The following is a 20,118-nucleotide window of genomic DNA, read 5'->3' on the forward strand; positions in this document are numbered from 1 at the left end:
TGCCGTTTGTGTTCTCTGCTCCATCTTCCCAGGCGGCAGCTACAGCAACTGAAATTTGCCAAATTTACCTCCAACAGTTTTGGCTGTTCCTGAATTCTGGTTTCACACACATTTAAGACAAACCACCACTGCTGTGAAAGAAGAAATAATCCTATTTCCCCATTTTCCTTTCCCAGTTGCTCTGTCCTGCCTCCACAACAGCCTGTCCATTCTGCTGGCAAAAGGTCTGTGTGTGACATGATGACCTAGCCACAGTGAATCTTTCTGGGTTACCAGTACATTTCTTTTTAAGCAGCCAGGTTAATATTAACCCAATCATCTCCCCAACATCCAAGACTCCTGACCAGAAGCAGAAGGGCATGTGCTGGCACAAAAGCAGGAATGCATAACTCTGGGCGCACATCATACACCACTTCTTCTGGTGGCAGAGCTGGCTTAAAGCATCCATGAACCATGGCTTTGGTTAGACAGAAATCAGGATGTAGTCTGTTATGTTTTCCTCTTTAACCTGAGTTCGGATGTATGGTTCACATCTTGCTGTGTATTATACTCCTCCAGCTGTGCAACAATAATGGCACCTCTACCCTCTCATCAGGCAGTAATTTTGAATTAAAATGCCTCTTCTAGGGATGGCTTCTAAAGTACAGCACATACCAGCTCGTGAATGTGGTAACCGATATGTCGACATTCCAGAGTGCTAAATAGGTGAGGATGTTGGCTTTCAGGAACAATCCCTTGCCAGATAATACTTCATTATCTGACAGACCATCTGGTTTCCAGTCCATCAATGCTATATTACTACAGTCAGCTTGCTATGCCTGATTATTGCCCAACATTTGTATTACTTTGTAAATAATGGAACTCAAAAAAGGAAAAAGGATCTTCCACAGGCTGAGCAAGACAAATCGCCACTTGCTTATGTACTTGTCATTGTCATTTTTGGATAATAGCCAAACAGTGGATTTTTGTCCATGTGACTCATGCATTCAGAGTACAGCATACCCCATTGTTATCAAGAGAAAGATCACCAACTTTTAATTGCACAATATATATAAACACAGCTGGCCTCGTGACTCATTCTGTAATGCAATATGTTACTCCCTAAAATTCTGTTTCAGGTGTGACCTCAGGACTCTTTCTATTCCAGTTGTTGAAGTCTCTGAGATTTACAGTGATACACTCCTAGACTACCAGGAATTTTTAAAGAATATTTTTTGCTTGGATTTTAGAAGGAATGTGAATGAAAAGCTGTATCTATTGTAAATCCTTTTGGTGTCTGTTCCGAGCACCCTGTCTTAAGAATGAGTAATCAGAAGAATGGGCAGTTTCTAATTCCATAAGCAATGATAGCTGATCTCTTCACAGTAAAATAGGCATTTCTTCAGTGGGAAGAATGTGTCCATGGCAATATAATGATATTACAGAACAAGATCAGGAAGAACAATATTAGCTGCATTTATTAAAACAGTATATATTTACTTATGAATAAAAATAGTGCTTTAAGTAGTTAATACTGTAATGACAGTTTTATAAATAATGTATGGGCTTTTAAGTGAAGCTGGTCCTCAGTCCTTATTTGTTACCAGCTCTCAGAATTTCACTTTTGTGCATAACTCCCCTTTCCGCAGGAATCAGGAATCTCTTTATTTTCTTTCAATAGTCAGGGCAAAATTTCATTTATCCCACTGTAACTGATATTGTCATCCCTGGCAATACATATTTTTAGTACTAATACCTGTTTCAAAATCTAGATGCCTAACGAAACTCTATGGCCAAACAAATAAAACTCAGAACAAAATATTTTTAGAAAAATATTGTGATTAGCTTCCAGTGAAAAATGCTTAAATAAACAATGAAACAAATGTTTAATGTTTTTTGTATTCTTTTTTTTCCCCATAAACAGAATACTTCTACAGTGAGCACTCTAGCCACTCATGATCACACTCTTACTGGACATGTCTGAAGTCCTTTTTCCAATAATGAAACACAAATATAAGTATAAGCAAGTTAGGGTGTTTAGACCAGACTCCCTCCCAGGGAGGTTGGTGGCAGAGGGAAGAGAGGACTGTCTCATTCAGGATGCTGTGCAACCCCAGGCACCTGATGTGTTGCTATGCTGGGTAAGGAACATGAGCAGGGGAGAATTGTGTTTCATGAGCAGAGATGGTGCTGCAAAGAATACACTTCCCAGCATGGGGTACCCCCCAACTCAGACATTGTGTGCAGAGCAGCCACTTGACTCAGCTACAGAAGCTTTAACATCCCACCTCTTATTGGCTTTAAAATGGTGGTTAAACCATACTCCAGCAAGTGGGACCGCCTGGTCTGGATTCCTCTGTGTTCAGAAGGAGTAAAAATCTAGAGTTCCAGGTCAAGCCCTGTAGGCCATTGTATAAAGGAGAATATATTTCAGAGGCTGTAATTTCTAAAAAACAAGGTAGCAGATGCAACCTTACTTTATGAGGAGCCCAACCATATGGGTGTGTTTTAGGCATGATCTGGAAATGCTTACAAGTTGATTGATGGAACCTACCAGTTGTCTCCACCTGACAACTGCATGACCTTTCTTACAGTAAGAGCTTTAGACTTAGGTGATGATATCATTATCCACACATGGCTTTTTATTTGTCTCATCAGTCTCAAATCCAAGTTTTCTGGTATGGTCCAAAAAGAGCGGTTTAATTTGTGTTAATTCTGTTTTTCTCAACTGAAAAAATAATCACAATTTAGAAAAATAGTAGCATTGGATTTTAGAGCACTAGAACTATTGGTACAGATGTTCTGGTCTAAGTGAAATGTATTTGTTCAGGACTGGTTTTATAATCAGCTTTATCCATAAGCAATTAATCTCATGGCTTTACAGTAGCTGTTCTCTCAGTTTACCAGTCATGGTGCCTTGCCCACACTCTAAGTTGTAACACGTTGCCCTTTGTCCCAGGGTCTGTCCTGGCAGAACTTTCTGGAGATCTGTGGACACACATGGTGGTGCTCTGACCACATCTTCCTCCCTGCAGCACTCTGGCCAGCTTTATTGTTTAAGTGTCCTCTGGGTGAGATGGTGATCTCTTCAGGCTGCTAAGCAAGTTTTGTGGCTGGCTCTAAGGACAAAGTAGATTTTGTCCCACACTTTCAAGGGTTATACAAAGTCCTGCTAAACACAAATAGGTGCTTAGTTTAGTTTCTTTTCTGATGAAATACTGTCAAGCAAACATATGAAGTCAGTAGCAAACCCTGAGGGCTAACAGAATTCTTAGTTCAGCTGTTTTTCACTGATGGGCAAGCAGTGTCATTTGGATGTTTCTGTTATAGTTACACATATATAAGCACTTTTTAATTAACTTCTTCCTGTGAGAGAATTTCTATTCACAGGTGTTTATAAAGTGGTCTCACATGAATCACAGAAGCAGAAGCTTTGGTCATGCATCAGTTAAGGTAGGAAATGTAGACATCCAAGGCTAGCTGGAATGCTATCAGGCATCCTCACATTTCACCATTGCTATCTGGAACATTTTCTATGGCAATGAAGACTCTATCTAGATTTCACAAATAAAAAGAACTGCAATTTAAAAAATTAAGAAAAATGGAATAATACATAGTGATTAACCCATATATTATAGGTACTTTCTAGTCTTCTCTGAATTCAAATTTTATACAATTTCCATGCAGACTTGTAGAAATGCCAGTTAGACATCTGTTGCCACAATCCATGCATGTGATTTACATGACAAAATTACAGGTGTCTAAATTCTGCTTCTCTTGCTGAACATCTTAAAACTTAGAGCAACTGTAAAATTAAGAAGTGTGTAATTTAATATATTGTCCTAAACACAGGCTTAGGTAATATGCCAGAAAAACCTTACAGAGGTAGTGCAGAAGAACTTGGTAAACAATCTGTAAATTTGCAGGTCACTAATGAATGTGGAAAAGGTGAAATGTTTATATAGAGCCTAGGGCACTGTAGACTATATATAATGATCACCCAGCAGGACAGAAGCAAATTTACATGCTCTGCTCAGAAAGGCAATGTGAGCTTCATTTTGAATTAAATTACTTACCTGGCACAAAAGGAATCAAAGAAGGTTCTGAGGAGCAGGCAAGCAGCAGCAGATTATACTGCTCAAAAATCCTGGATTTTTTGGTTTTTTTGTTTGTTTCTTTAAGTAGAATGTTTGAGCATTTGTGTAGTCTAAGCAATAAGAACCAGGTTCTGCACAATTTAGTTTGCATTCAAATTCTCTCTCTTGAAATTGAAAACCAAATACTATTGCTTACATACAGCAAAAAGAATACATTTGTGTCATCTTTTGGTACAGAACTCTTTCCTTCTCTTTTTGCTCTTCTTACTTCCACAGTTCTCCAGACCCCTTCTCCACCAAATACCCCCTAAGAATGTATTTCATTTAGGAAGTCTCTCAGCATTAACACACCAAGCTACAAGTTTTAGTGTGTTTCCAGTTCTGACCCTTCTTTTCCTACATTTTTTTGGTGCATGGATACTCGTTTTCCTTTTATATCTGATTTAGCTCATCTCACTGAAAGCACAAAGGAAGGCACTAACATTTACAAAGCAATGGGAAAGAATAAATCTTTATGTAATACTGCCAATAGCTAGAGTGAAAATGAGGTCTGTATAGCAATTACAGGTTGAAGTTGAAGGGATGGATTTTAAGGTAAAAATAAGCACAAACATTTAAGCATTTAACATACTGCCATATACCTCATAGTAAAATGATAGTTCCTCTCCCAGGAGCAGGATATCTGTTAGGTAATTTGAAATTGGAGTTGCTATAGCAAACATTCTAGCCAGTAACTAAAAAGTTATGCAGAACTTTTATGGATGTGAGTAGAAGCAATATTTTAGTAGCCCCTACACAGCTTGAACTGTTGTCTACACAAGGCTGGTAACAAACAAAGAGTAATGTTTGTATGGCTTACACCTTAAAACTGCTCCTTATTTTTCATAGGTATACCTGTATTCCTATACCCTGGAATATAAAAAGAAAATTAATCACCTTAATGTCACCAGAAATTATTTTAATGAATTAGAAATTGTTTGAGTACTATCTGAACTTCCCTAAAAAAACTGCGAACAGCAAGAGATACAATTAAGACTTTGGCCACAGACACATTTTATTGTCCTTGATAATTTTTTGAGTCCACCTTCATTCAGAGAAGCTTCCAGAATGATGTCAACAAGCAAAGAAAGCTATAAATCAGAGCAAAAGCTTCAAAATGTGGTGTAGGAATTACTGGGATCCTGAAAAAAAATCTTTAAGAAATATTGTATGAATTTTTGAACTCTTCAGTCTCATTTCTGATTAGCTCATGTTCTCAATCTGTCAAGTTCTGTGGTCAATTCTCTTTATGCCTCCACATTTAATCCAAACATTTGCACAAAAAATCAGCATTAATCACAGGTAAAGTAAGATAAAATAAAAATTACTGTTTAGGTATAAACTCGTGTATAATAAGGAAGGAGGAACTGTATATTAATGGCAACCCCGCGTTGTGCTCCATAAAAGAGAAAGAAAATTGAAGGCCTGATATAAAGGTTTTAGCCAACAGAATAGTTTCCACTGACTTCAGAAGGATGCGAATCAGGCCCCTAAAGTACCAACTCACTTAGTACTGACTGCTAAATTTATAGCACTTATTTTCGTTGAGCATAACAGCATCCATTCATCACAGTGCAGTAACAAAGCTGTAACCTGATCTATGACAAATATTACCAGCCTAATGGCTGATGTCCATTACTGACGGGACCTGCTCACCATTTAGAAAAGATTGGCACTGAAGGATTACTGAGCAAACATAGCACCTGAAAAAACTTGCATGCAGGAGTCTGTCATCAGGTGTGTGATCGAGGGCATTATCTGAGAACGCTGGCTCTTATCTTCGGTTGGAAACTGCTGGAATTGCCAACAATTCTCAACAAAGAGCTTCCGTCATGGAAGGCTGATACACCGAGCCAGTCTGGTGGTGGTTTACCTTCCCAAGGCTTCATTCCTTTTTATGGATCACCTGAGACCAAGCAGCACACCAGTCTTTAATAGCTTAAATAGCAGGACAACCTAGCAAACTGATGACAATCAAGGGAAAACCAATCCTTTTCGGTAGAAAGACAAAATTCCAAGCATTCCCTCACAGTAGCTTAGAAAGACCTACTTTAAAAACTGCATTTTCCCAAATAGGATGCTCAGAAAACTTTCTTGCCACTGATTCCCAGCATTTTGCAACTTTCCCTATATTAAACTGTTCACTGCTCACGTTTTCACCTTTTAAACCAATACAATTGTTTTCAGGAACATACTAAATTGACATTCACCCTTTTTCTTTATGTAACCCTAGATAAAATTAGAATTATAAAATTTTGAAGAAAGTCAAAGAACATTGCTACTTGTACAAAAATACACTGTTATTTTTCATCTTGTTATATTACAGCTTTGAAAGTTATTAATTACTTGCAGCTATCAGCATGAGTGGTCAGAGATATTTTAGTTTTCCAATTTAATTTCCCCTATTTAATTTGCACAGGAGTTTTTAAAATGTAACCGAAAGTTTTGGTTTGCCCTTTTATATACTTCTTAAAGAAAACTTAAGTTAGTTTGATGCTTAAATTAAATTAGTCATTTATTAAGGAAGTATGAAAAAAAATAGATGAAATAATTTAATATGCTGTGACCCAACAGGTATAAGAAAATCCAAATATTATGCAAGTATACAATTTTGTACTTTCAAACATGGAGGCATATATGGGAGAATATTTTAAAACAAAAGCTGAAATGCTAACTAGCTAGTAATTCACTTTTATCCACAAAAATTAGGCCAGATTTAGTTGTCTAAATCACAGTAGCCATGAAAAGAATAAATACTATCTATATACTAAATAGTTAATCAGACAGAAGATAGATAATGTTTCCAATAAATGTGGTGCAGAAAATCAGCTCTTAAAATACCTAAGACATTTTTGATGAAGTATTTTATACAGAAAAATAGTTGAATTAAGACATAAATAGAATATATAATTTGTTGCAAAAAGGGTATTACAAATTAAAGAAGGTACATTTATCAAAATTAATTTTTTAAGTCAGGATATAAAGTTAGTTTTTGTGGGATTAAAATTAGGAAAAAAATAGTTTAATTAATAAGTGCTTTGATGGTAAGTGATCTGAGTCCCTATCTAGATTAGGAGACAGCAGGATTGTAGAAGCATTTATCCCAGCCACAGAATTTAACTCTACAGAGAACAGTGAAGAGATGTATTGGGTTTGGCTACCTAATTCCTACACTTCAGAAGTGCTAATTTATTATGGAAAAATTCCATTTTTCAGAATGAAATAAACCCTAAAAAATCGTTGTGCTTTTTTAGACAACCAGTGTATGATAGTCAGCTACAAAACAGGGCGTGTGCAAGTTCAGGCAGAGCTAAAATACACAAAATAGACAAACACTGAAGGTAAGCTATATAAAAATAAAAGCATGAGAATTGATCTTGTATTCATAACTGCAGCCAATGCTTCAGTCAGAATTACTGCCTCATATGCTGCTTGAAAACTTCAGAAGTTGACTACGAAATGCCTGCTGGCTCACAGTGAAAGCAGCTCTCTAGGCTGGATAGACAGAACGCAATGGTGCAGTTTATCTGAGCTTATGTGCATGCATTCCTGCAAGGAGATGCAGCGTGTTAGACACACACTACACTTGATGTAGGCAGTTTTGGAAAGAAATAAAACTAATTTTGTTGCATTAAAGCTAGTATTGATATTTATAGGGTAAAAAACCACAGCATGCCGTAAGTTTCATAAGCAAAGAACATGAAAACTAAAAAAACCCCAACCACATATGTATTTGGAATTTTATTTTCTTCTAAGAGGCCAATAACATAACAAGCAAAATAAACTATTTATTTTTCACAGTTCGATTCTCTGAGTCATATGGAATGCAATGTGCCCTGAACTATGAGTTAGCATTATACAGAAACACACTCTTCTAAAATATTTCCATACTCCATGCTAATTCCATTTTGTCTTATTTTATTTAAGATGCATTCCATGGAAAATCTATGTAACTGTCAAATATTCGTAACTATTTACATTGCCTTTTTCTTTTGATTTGGCACACTGTTTTGGAGGAATATTTATGGTCAAGCATGGATATTCTCAACATCTGGATTACTAAATTTCTTTCAGAATGTGAAGCATGATATACAGGAAGACTTCAGTTTGGGTGAAGAATATTGCAAATAGAAGAGGGGCTGGTGGTGGTGTCAGGGATAAATGATCAGTTTACCCAGCAGTTACTGCTGCCATGGCAGCTCTATGGCTCAACAGAAAGACTGCCTTCCTAACAGAGATGTATTTTAGAAGTTTCTCATATAGTGCATTTTAACTTCCAACATTAAAAAAGAAAATGAAGTAATTTATTAGGAAAAAAATTGAAGAGACCTCCACTTTTAATAATACAAAATTGTTGCTTAAACTATTGTAAGTAATACACAGTTAATCTACCCTGAAAATAAGAAAACTATGATTATTGAAAAAATTCTACTTAATCTAATAATTTGTCATAGTCTTACTACAGCTTTGTAATTCACCGTTAAAATAATGAGCAAATGTATACAATGTAAACAGCTCAGTTATTTCTGAAGGGAAAATGTTTTATCACTGATTAAAGTACTTGATTTGGCATAGAATCTTGATCTGCATTTTTACAGATGTGAAATTTTAGTTGTTCAAATAAATCTAAGTTACATACAAATAAAAAATTTTGGACTACAGTAATTAAAAGGATTAGTATAAAAGAGACAAAGCTGTGTTTTCAGACATAGCCAGTAAAGAAATGAATTTAAATGAGGTAAAGACAAGCAGATTAGGCAGCGATATAATAGTGCCATTATAAATAAGTATGAGATATAGTCTAAGAAATATGCTAAGTGTACACTGTTTGGTTACTTAGGTCAGGACGCAAAAAATTAATGAGAACTTTTTTTCTCACCCACTTCAAACTACAGCTTAGAATCTTTTATTTGAAAAACAAAGCTTTTGACCTAAAACACTGTTGCTCATTTTCACAGGCATGCTTTCTACAACTAAAATAAAAATGCTTTACTTTGCATTTTATGCTGTCTGCCAGGTATTTCCTGTGAACATCCCATCTAAAATCTCTTGGTTCTAGTAACTAAAGTCTGTAAAGAAAATCCTGGCAAAAGTGTCATTCTAAGCTTCACAAGCAGCCATTTTAAACAGAAAGCTGGTTTTGTTGTGTTGACAATCACATTTTAAACTGATTCCTTCCAGATGAAAAGATGCTATTTCAAACAATGTAATAAAAGTGTGAAGTCAGCTGTTCTAAGGACATAAAAATGATTTATCTGTTCTCTGGTCGCTGTTTTTTTCCCTTGATACAATGGAATTTTTATTTTAAAAAAGAGGTTATCAAATAATAGCTAACAGAAGCCCAAATCACAGAGAAGTAAATAACCACTTGTCTTTTAAAGAAACACATCACATACCTGCAATTAATTTTGCACCTCATGATGCCTCCTCTACCGCATTTATGAAATGTTAAATGCAATGGCTAGATTTACATTACTGATAAATAGCTAATTCTTGGAGTTGACTACTAACAATCATCAGATTTCAGAGCTTTTTCCTTTGTTAAGAAGGAGGTTTCAGATAGATTTCAGATTTTTTTACCTGCCTGTAACCGGGTATGACAGCCTTGCCCCAGCTCAGATTTGAGACACAGCCCTACCCCCCCCCCCCCCCACCCACCCCCATCTCTCCATCACAGTTTGAATCAGTTTCTCATGTTTTAAATACAGGTTTCAGTTCAGAGACTTAATGGCACTAAAGAAATATTATCTCAGAACAAGAAAGATTTTTAGGGACAGATCCCCAAAAAGCAGCATGATCCAAAAGTATGGCTTAAGCTTAATTTGCTGTTTAACAGTAGTTCCTGAAATCTTTGTTCAGGGGATATGCAGCCCTGGCTGTAACTAAACTCTGAGAGGACTTGGTTCTTGGCCTGAAAGGTTCTCACTAGCTGAAATTTTCATACAGCCCTAGAGGAGCCAAGGAAGCTGTGGAGAAGGACAACACGTATGGCACAGCCTGTACGAGCTCTTCCCAGTTTTCTAACTCTAGGTGGCTCTCAGCTCAGCAGCTCCGAGGCACCGAGGTTTCAGGGCTCAGAGGCAGCAGTAAGGAGAACAATGCCAGGCAGAAATGTCTCCATCAGGGTGCCAGGAGCAAACCCCTGCTTGGAGCACCAGGGAATGCCATAACAGCTCACCCCTTGAAACACGGCAGCCTTTCACACTGAGCCAGTTACTGAAGCAGGAGAAATTCATGGCCACTTTCCTGGGCTACCAAATTTGGCAGACAAATTCTTCACTTTCAGAGAACTTAAACACATTCAATGAATTTGATGATAAAGCATGGTGTGGTGTTTTCTACACACTAGACCTAATAGAAGGTTTATTATAAGCACAATTATCACACTGATCTATTTAAATACAATGTTTGAAACGATCAGGAACCTAGTTCCAAAAATGACAAATATCCTTGAATGTTAAAATCATAAGGATTAAATAATTTAGTTCCATTGACCTTCCGAGTAGATAGGTTAAAAGGGATTACAAACAATTCTTGTAGGTATCTTTTGACTTCTTTAATATAAGCATCTTATGATGCAGTCATCTGACTCCAGGGAGCTACTGCTATAAATACTAATGTTATACTGAGTTCTACTTATGTTCTAGTATTAGAAAACAGAGACATGTGAGAAATCATACCTTTAAGGTTAAAACTATGCAGTTATGAAAATACTTGAAAAAAAATACAACAGCTTGAACTTTTAAAAAAATGGAGAGCCTACACCCAATGTGAGTGTACCTCCAGTGGCCTTAGCAAATGAAAACAACTAATGCCAGTTAACGTCTGCCCTGTTTACTTCTAAGATGCCTTTAAGATTTACATGATTTTATTGTGTTTTGTTCCTATGGGAAATAAATAAGCATGTGTTTCATCTTTAAAGCACATGATTCTCAGAAGTGATTATCTTTAAAAGAGTGTTCTTGTTTACTGCGTTGCCATATATACCAGATTAAATTTTGCAAGTAAAATGTGTGTTTGTCAGTAATAAAAATGTGGTTAGTCAAATGCTGCCCTTAGTTACACCACCATAACTTCACTGTATTTCAGACAGCTACACACATAAAGTTTTTCACATTCCAAAGCCATTTTTTTATGTTTTCAAGCGTTAACATATGAAGATGGGGGTAGGGAACCTCCAGTCAGGAGCAGAGAATTCTTGCCTGAATGGGATGATGAAAACCTCATGACAGTAACATCAGTAAACACTGCTGACTTTGGAGACAGTCCGGGCTGTGGAACAGGGAGCTCGCCTTGCACTCAGGATATCCAGCTTCAGGCCTGAACCTGCCACTACATCCACGGCTGCTCTCAGACAGCTACTTCATAAAATGAGCTGCTGATTAAATCTCCAGAAAAGTGCTGAATTATTGATACTGAACCTTTATCAAATAAAGCAATTTTGTGTCCAACACATGTGTTCTGCAGAGCTTTGATATTAAGGTGCTACCAGGGGCCAAATAAACAACATGGTACCTGGCTGCTCTGGGAGAACCACCCTGTGCATGCTCCAATCCAGGTCTACTTTAGTCTGCTTGACTCACTTTACAAATCAATATCCCCATCTGCACATTTGAGATAATGGTACTTCCTTCTTCTGTGAACTGTTTTGAGACCCATTGGTTAAAAGAGCAAGTATTATCTTTATTTTGTGACTCACTAGTGTTGCAAAAGCATCCAGCCACTTAGAATTGCAGGCGCTGGATTAAGAACTGGTTATATACAAAAGAAAGCCTAATGCACATCACCTTCATATAAATACACAAAAGATGTCTCCTTTGTGGCCATATTTGATCTAAAACCTTTTGAGTATTATATAAATGAATATGTTAAAGTAAATGATCATGGAAATTCTGTCAGTCAAATTTTATGCATTCCTTTAATCTTGAAAGTAGTCTTTATGATTACTTTATTCAAGGCTATACCATCATTTAAATTTTATGGCTCAGCACCCATTCAGAGTAAGAATAAAACTGACGGTTTTAAGACCAAGTCCAGATCAAATAGAGACAAGGAAATGAAACTGAAAACAGTAAGACCAGATATTGCAGATAGGTCCATGTAGACCAAGGGGTAAAGTGAGAATAATTGGCATAAGAACAGTTTTACGGAAAGAAGATCTATCACTCTGCCTACATATGCCCTGGAATATTAAGAAGCAACTCTTACTAATTAGCCAGAAGAAATTCTGAAATTCTTCGATTGTGGGGCACCTAGCCTATGCTAAGGCATTGTTTTTCTTTTCACTGCAGATATGTGAGACCAACTTCCCACAGGGCCATGTGAATCCTTTCTTCCAAACTGCACAGGCATGAGGCCACTTGCTGAGGAGTGTTGTGTTCAAAAATAAATGTACTAATTAAACAGTTGCTACATTTAATGATCTACTATGAGAATTTGCTATGTCCCTACCTAAACTTTGCAAGCTCGCGCTCCCTGACAATGTATGAATCCTAGCTTTTCTAAAACTGAACCTTCCTTAAAGATGTGCAAAGCAAGAACAAGGGTTTAAAGATTCAGCCCTAAGACATTAATTTCATTCATGAAAGCCAGCAGATTTAGCACAGGTTCCCAGTTTAAGCCACTACATTGTCCTTTATAATTTCAATTAGAGTTCTCAGTTGAACAATTTTTTAAAAAACTCAATTGACACTTTATGTTTTGGATTATATTATTTCCCACAGGAATGTGGTAATTATTTCTGATACTCTAAATTACAGGTTTTTAGTGAAGTCTGCAATAAACACGATAGTATGGCAAGAAGCCAATGTAGAATAATGTGATTTGCAGAATAATTCTACAACATGACAGATGAAAAGAAGAAAAATTAGCAATATACTATGAACTATGTGGGTGCATCAGGAAAGACACAGATAGACATTTTGGTGGTGAAGTGCTTTTTTTTTTTTTTTTTTTAGTATCTTCAGGCTTACTTTAGCAAGGCTGGTACAAGTATTATGAGTTTGAAAGTGTGAGACAGGCCAGCAGGACTAGCAGAGAGATGGATCTATATATAGATTATTTTTTCTCTTGAAGTACAAATGCTAACAGACTCTCCTCAGTGCTCAGATGGAAGTTACTGTTCCTGAAGTGGAGGCAGAAAAGGTACCTGTACTTCAGTTTGCAAGATCACAGTTTCTGAAACTGTCAGTGTAGATGAGTCTCTACTAAGAAATAAGATTCTTGATTGTAGCAAGCAGTCATGGGTCCAAGTTCACTTCTGCTCCTCCTGGCCTGAAGTGCTATCAAGAAACTAAGGAGTGGGGCAGATAGCTCTGTGTGTGTGGGAAATAACATCTTAATCTACAACTTCTGCTTCCCTCAGAGCACTGAAAGCAGAGCCTTAAGTCTGGTCTTTCGATACCACAAGAATTTATGCCTCTAGTAAGTTGAAATTAATCTCTCCTTTATAAATACACACTGGGAAAAGGGATTTTTGGCATGACTGACAATTTCATGCCTACCAGGCTGGAAATTTCCTTGAAGACTTCAGATAAAGGATAGTATTTGCATCCTGTGCAGCCCTTATTTGGGAGCAGGAATGGTCAGTGATGATGTTGGTGAGTGCCAGAGGCTGGTGTTTGCCTGCATGGCTGCCAGCTCTGCCCGTCTCCTTCCCTGATCTGCTGGCATTTAGCAGTAGCAGAGTGTCTTCTGAAGCCAGGTGGGAGAGCCAGGCCTCAAGAGCACTGCTGCAGTCTCTCCAATACTTATTAGCATGACATACAAGGCAAGACAAAGGAGAGTGCTAACAAATTCCTTAATTGATGCATCATCGCTGATATCACACGAACCAGGTGCCCTCCAGCTTCTGCATGATTGCTGATGACTCTGCACTCATTCAGCTCCTTAGTGTCCTTGGCTGCTCTCCCACATACTCCACCCATAGCTGACAAGTTTTGTGCAGCTTTATAACCCCATTAATGTATGAGTCAGGGTGCTGCTTATTAAAAAAAAGAGGTGTGTGTGGTCATACAGACAATTATAGGTACAAGAGAGGTAAGGTGGTGCTGAGAACAGGACAAGAATAATTATAAAGCTATTGAACTGTGTAAATGTGGAGGTAATTGCTCCTTCCCAAAGCAAATTAAACATAAATAATCAAATAACTCAGCAAAAGTAGTGAAGTCTCAAATTAATGACAATTGTGTTTTGCACTTTCCCAGGACCATCTAGCCCTAAGAAAGGCTAACAAGCACTTTAAACTGTAACTTATTGAAGTGTTGAATTATAAAACTGGAATCCAGGACGCTACTACCCTTCCTATTTCAGGCAAGTTAACAAATGAATGAGAAAGTAACAGGTCTCTCGACTAAGTGCCTCCCAACTATAACCCAGAACATTTACTGTTAAAATTATGAGCCCATGAAAATCCAAGTTTATAAGAACGAAGTTGTTTACTGACTTGAAATAAAAGCATCCATCATTTTAATGCTGTAACTGCAGATTAAGACAATGCAGATGGGCATATTTTCCATTCTTAATATGAGACACAACACCATGTGTCTTTAATATAGATACAACATATACATTCAGCAAGAACATTGGTTTATTCTTACATTTCAAATTCCAGCTTAAGTCACTGTCTAAAAAAAAGCAAGTGAGTACAAATGCAGTAAAGATTATGATGGTATAAAGATCAGTCATTTAACACAATCTAACATGTTATTTGTAGGATCTACAGTGAATGAAAAGTTTTCTCTATTCATGCTTCGAGTTAATCCTGTATCCAAACATTTTCCCTAATAAGCATCAGATTATGTTGGCTATAAAGCTGTCACTCCTCAATAAACAGACATGCTCCTGGTGGGTTTACCTCACTGTCAAAGATCTGTCAATTCATGCATCATCTCATAAGTGAAATCAGAGAACCTCTACTGCACAGCTCCTAGCTAATCCAGCTGAGCAGAGGTTGCTCATCACCTGAGAGGATTCCCACCACTGCAGCTCCTGTGCAATTGGTAGTGACTGGATGCTCCCAAAACCAGTTCACAAAATCCCTGAAGTTAATTGTTCTGCCTCCCTTTAAAGAAAGTTATGTGACCTTTAATGCTCTGCTCAACAGAGCCTTCGTTTAGTGAGTATCAATTAAATTTTATGTTTTGTGGCTCCCATTTTCTTGTAAGACAAGAAAAGAGTTCAAAGGATGGATCCTTCTTTGAAGAATTTAAGTCCCCATGAAGAAAATATACTTCTAGTTAAAGAGATACTCAAAGTTTGGGGGAAGGGAGATTTTGTAGAACTTCCTCTTGGTTTTTTTTGTTTGTTTGTTTGGTTGGTTTGGGTTTTTGTTTGTTTTGATTTTGTTTGGTTGGGATTTTGTTTGTTTGGGTTTTTTTTGTTCAAAGATTTCTGGCATTTTGTAAAGATGAAGGAGTTTTCTGATTCTTTGAAATGGACAGTGTTCTGTTAGTGATTAGACAATTATTTCCTCTGTCTTTTTCATTGTAATGAGGACAAAATCAGAGGGATGGTTAAAGAATTTTGGCAGTTATTTGTGATGAAGCTTTCCATGAAATCACCAGATTGCTCCAGTGATACTGCAGTAACATAGGATTGGTTGATTTTCAGTGAGAGCCAATGCAGCAAATGAATCACTCACATATGTGTTCCTAAAAATAAATAAATCCTGGGCTGACTCTGCATACTTAGCCTCAACATAACAAGGTCAAAAAATTAAGGCATGATGAAGTGTCTCACCTGAACTGGGCTTTGACATTTTGGCTTACCTTAGTTGCTACTACGGAAAAATGTAAGTACAAATCAGCTTAAGCAATATTCCCAAATATAAACATTTTCAGGGACAGCCCATTAGCAACACTTCTTTTCCCACTGTGTTTCTTTATTTAGTTAGGGAGTATTTTTAGTCAATTTAACATAAAATCACAGATGCCAAAAGAGAATTCAGAGTGCTGGAGAAAGATGTCTAAACCCTTTTTCAATTAATTTAGTTCTTTTCACTTTAGTTTATGCCTAAACTCTTTGTAGAATTAGATATTTAGATATTTTAGGAAAATGCCACACACATCGGGGGTGTTTCACATTGTCAATATAAAATAAACATGGGGCATAAATGAGTTTCTTATACCCTCCTCATAGACTTACACACCTGAGTCTGAACACCTCATAGACTGATTTTGTTTGCTTAGTATGTAAATGTGAAGCCCTTTCTTGGGGCTCTCTCCTGCATATTTTTGTGGCCACACAAGGAATGGGTTATCAGGATTAAAGGTTTTCACAAACTAAAATAATTCCCATTCCACCATCACTTCTTTCATGGTTGTGGTAATCACCATGCTACAGAAAACCAGACAACTTGTGCAGACAGAAACGAAAGACTCATGGAGTCATAGAGGTTTTTGGGATTAACTCATTTATTTTCTTATTTTTATCCAAAATTTAACATTATAGTTCATCTGAGATTTTTACCTCATTCTTTTTCCTAGTGCTTACTACTGATGTCTGTTTAATGCAAATTTCTGCCTCTGTCTAACTTCCTGGAGAAAAACAGGTACTCATGACATTTGCTTTTTGACTGCTAAACTGTGATTTAAATATATAATATTTTCATGTAATCGTCTTCTTTTTCCTGCTGACACTTGTTACAAACATTTAAAATATTCTGGTTTATTTCCAGTATCGGGGCACAAGAGTTCCATAGGAAAAATCTAATGAATAATCAATTATCATGGAAGATGTCTCTTGATTTAAACTCTTTCTCCAGACACGAAAAAATACTAGTGAATTGGGATGAGATAAACACTGTTTTCATTCTCACTGACTAAAATATTGAAACGAGTTTTCTATTTAAAAATAGTTCTACCTTATTGTAAATAATAATACCTCAATAGTTTTCTTTTGAGAAGAAGTTAACATATACTCAGCCTAGAAAACCTCAGAAGCCACAGATTCTCATTTGTGTGGAATCTTTTCAGCTTTTAAGATTTTTAATGTCTATTGTAGTGAAAAAAAACAACATTAATCTCTCAACAAAAATGAATTTGCAACTAATAAGGGCAGCTGTGACAACTTCCTCTTTCAACATTGTAATGAAACTTTGTGCATCCCTACTTTCTCATTTCAAACCATCCGGTTCTATATGGATGTGCTTAGGTAGTTTAGCTTAGCTAAATCTCATTACAAGAAATAAAACTGGTCTAGCTATTAATTTTCACTGCTCATCTCACCTCTGTTTTTCCAGTGCAGCTTGTGGATGGATGCAAGAAGTCAATGTCTCACTGCACCTATGCTGCCTCCACACCCAGCATCTGTGCCACTATATACAGGAGCAGTTTCATTTTGATGAATATTTAGGTTGGACTCATGATCTATAGGTTGGACTCGATGATCTCAGAGGTCAATTTCCAACCAAATTGTAGCTGTGATATATGGATAAAAAAAAATTGGGTTGCTATGGTATTAAAAAATGGAAAGCCTGCCAGCTACTCAAAGCTGGGTTTTATTAATTAGAGTTACCTTGATTAAAGGCTAGCTCCCAAAGAGCTCCTGTGGATAACAGGCTTAACTTTAAGCATATGATTGATCCCATTACATTCACTGGCTTTAACTGGGCTGCTCATAAAATTAAGCCTATATTTAAATGCCTTTCTGGATCAGAACCCAAGTCCCTTAGAAGAGCTCAGGCTTAGAGCAGTGGTACCTTACCTTATGATGACAGTACGATTCAAGTAACTGATCAACATCCCTGTTTTTTCCATATTCTGTCAAACTGAAAAGCTGTGGAATTTTGCTTACACAGTTCCTGCAAACATTGTCTCCCACAGGTAACTGGGAATGCCATTTCATCAGAGCTTGTGAACAAGTGATATGCTCAGCCCGAGCTGGTTAGTAAACCAGGACAGGACACACCAGTGAAGACACAGCGACGCACTGATGCAGCCATCCTGCTCCAGTGCTGAAGCAGGGTTTGCACCAGTGTCTCGAGGCAGCTGTGCATTCTTTGACATATTATAATGACCAAAAATGGCATTGTCACTCTAATTTAGACTAATCCAGACTTTTCAAATTGTGCTCGTTATGTAAGACTATGTTTGCCAAATTCTTGCAATTGCAAAAAGAAGAGTGGAATATAAAGAGGATCTAATGTCTGGAAAATGGGTGATTAGGAAAGGTTGCATAAAATTGACAATTTTAAAAACATATACTCTTACCCTTCTCGTTGGAAAATAGTCCTAAAACAGTCCCCCAGGCTCTTGTAACTGGTTGGATCAGTTTTCCCTCTTTGAATTTGGAACCTAAAAAAAATACAATTTACATCACAGCATGAGAAGTCAGGGATTTTAAGTCACTTTTAACTTTCCAATTATTATATAAAAGGAGTTTTAAAGGGTTTTTTTATGTCTCTGATTCATTATTATATACTGTTCCTGATATACTTATTAACACTGTTTTCATAGAAGCTGTTAAACCAAGGAAAAATAGAGCTTTAGTAGTAACTTTTTTTGTAGTTTATGGAACTCACAGTATAGCTATCACCTTTGACATTTACACCTCTTTCTAGTTGTTTGAAAAATAAGCTGTTAACCCTGTGCCTGATCCAAAGCCCACTGAAACTAATGTGAGTGTTTGAGTCAAACCCTGCTTTTGAAAATCTGGAATGCAATGCTATCGTGTGCTGCTCATTTTTATATCTGACACAATTACAACAAAAAATCAAGCAGAGACATGATCAGATATTAGAGCACCATTCATTTTCCCTAATTCAATAACAGGATGAACAATAAAAGCAAGCAATGAATTATTCTAATTGAAACCTTATTTTCTCTATTCAAATCTTGACGACAATAAAAATTTCAACATGAAGCTTGTGGCCTTGAAAGGAAAATCAAGATTATGATTTAAGATTGTAAACTTCTTATTGTTATGATTTATGGATAGCAACAGTGAGTTTAACAAACTATATTATTTTATTAAGTATCTCAGTTAGAGGATCCTATTTCTTTCAGTATAAAAACTGCAGCTGGCACATTCAAGTAAATAGAATGGAGATATTTAGATTAATTTTTAGCAACACTGCTTCTTTTTAAACTGCTGATTACCAAAAAGCACTAAAAAATAAAAAGAATATTGCTGTTGTCAATTCCAGTCTAAAATAGCCCTACACCAGGCAATCACTATACTGGTTTTATCCCTGGTTACAATAATATTCCTGGTTTCAAGGAATAATTCATATTACAGTCAAGTACACCACTTGCCACAGGTACACTGCTGTTCTGAGAAACATCAATTGTTACTGATTCTGATCACGATACTGGATCTCATTTAAATGAGATAACGAATCAAGGCATTTTTAACTCAAGGTTAAACAGCAATTTTCTCCTCTCTCACAGAATTCAGTAAGGTCAAGTCAACATTTGACTTGTGGCAAAAGGCATTAATTGTTTTGAACATCAGCATTTCTGTGTTAACACAGCTAAAATTTTCTTCAATTTGAGGAAAAAAATTCGAGTGATGCAATTCTTTAGGCAATTATGAAGGCAAGCCCACACCTTTTTTAAAACAGTTAGAAGGAAACACTGAGTCCCTCCATAGTCCTAATAAAAGTAGTTCAGGCACATCTGGGATCTCTATCTGGGGTAACCTCTTTTATTAGCACAAGAACTTGCTGCCAAGTTGGCAGAAAGAAGAATGCTATTCAATAGGCTTGCGCTCAAATAAGAGCTGGTGCATAACATTTTGTCTGAAAAGATCCCTTGGGAAGGCTAATAGTTGAAAAAAAAATGCCTCAATGCCATCAGCATAGTCCAACAGCAATACCAGCTACAGAAGCTTTTACATTGTGGCAGCCAGGCAATCCAAATTATAACAGAACCTAGTTTCTATCCACATTTTAATATATTTAAGACTTGATTGCTTGTGCGCCTCAGCTCAAAATTAAAAATGCCTTTCTTTTTCTTAAAGAAAACTTGCAAAAACTCACCTCATACTTTCTCAAAGTATTTAA

The 20,118-nt window shown here is 36.7% G+C and overlaps 1 protein-coding gene across 1 annotated transcript in view; it reads right to left on the bottom strand.

Moving 5' to 3' along the window:
• The window catches only part of SLC25A21 (solute carrier family 25 member 21), a 235,143-nt gene that overhangs the window by 39,174 nt on the left and 175,851 nt on the right, over window positions 1-20,118 (bottom strand). Inside the window, exon 3 of the mRNA XM_059849939.1 lies at window positions 18,326-18,409. Coding sequence (XP_059705922.1) covers window positions 18,326-18,409 — 84 coding nt within the window. The remainder of the gene's footprint in view (window positions 1-18,325; window positions 18,410-20,118) is intronic.

The sequence above is a fragment of the Haemorhous mexicanus genome, chromosome 6 (assembly GCF_027477595.1).
Source record: "Haemorhous mexicanus isolate bHaeMex1 chromosome 6, bHaeMex1.pri, whole genome shotgun sequence".
NCBI lineage: Eukaryota > Metazoa > Chordata > Aves > Passeriformes > Fringillidae > Haemorhous > Haemorhous mexicanus.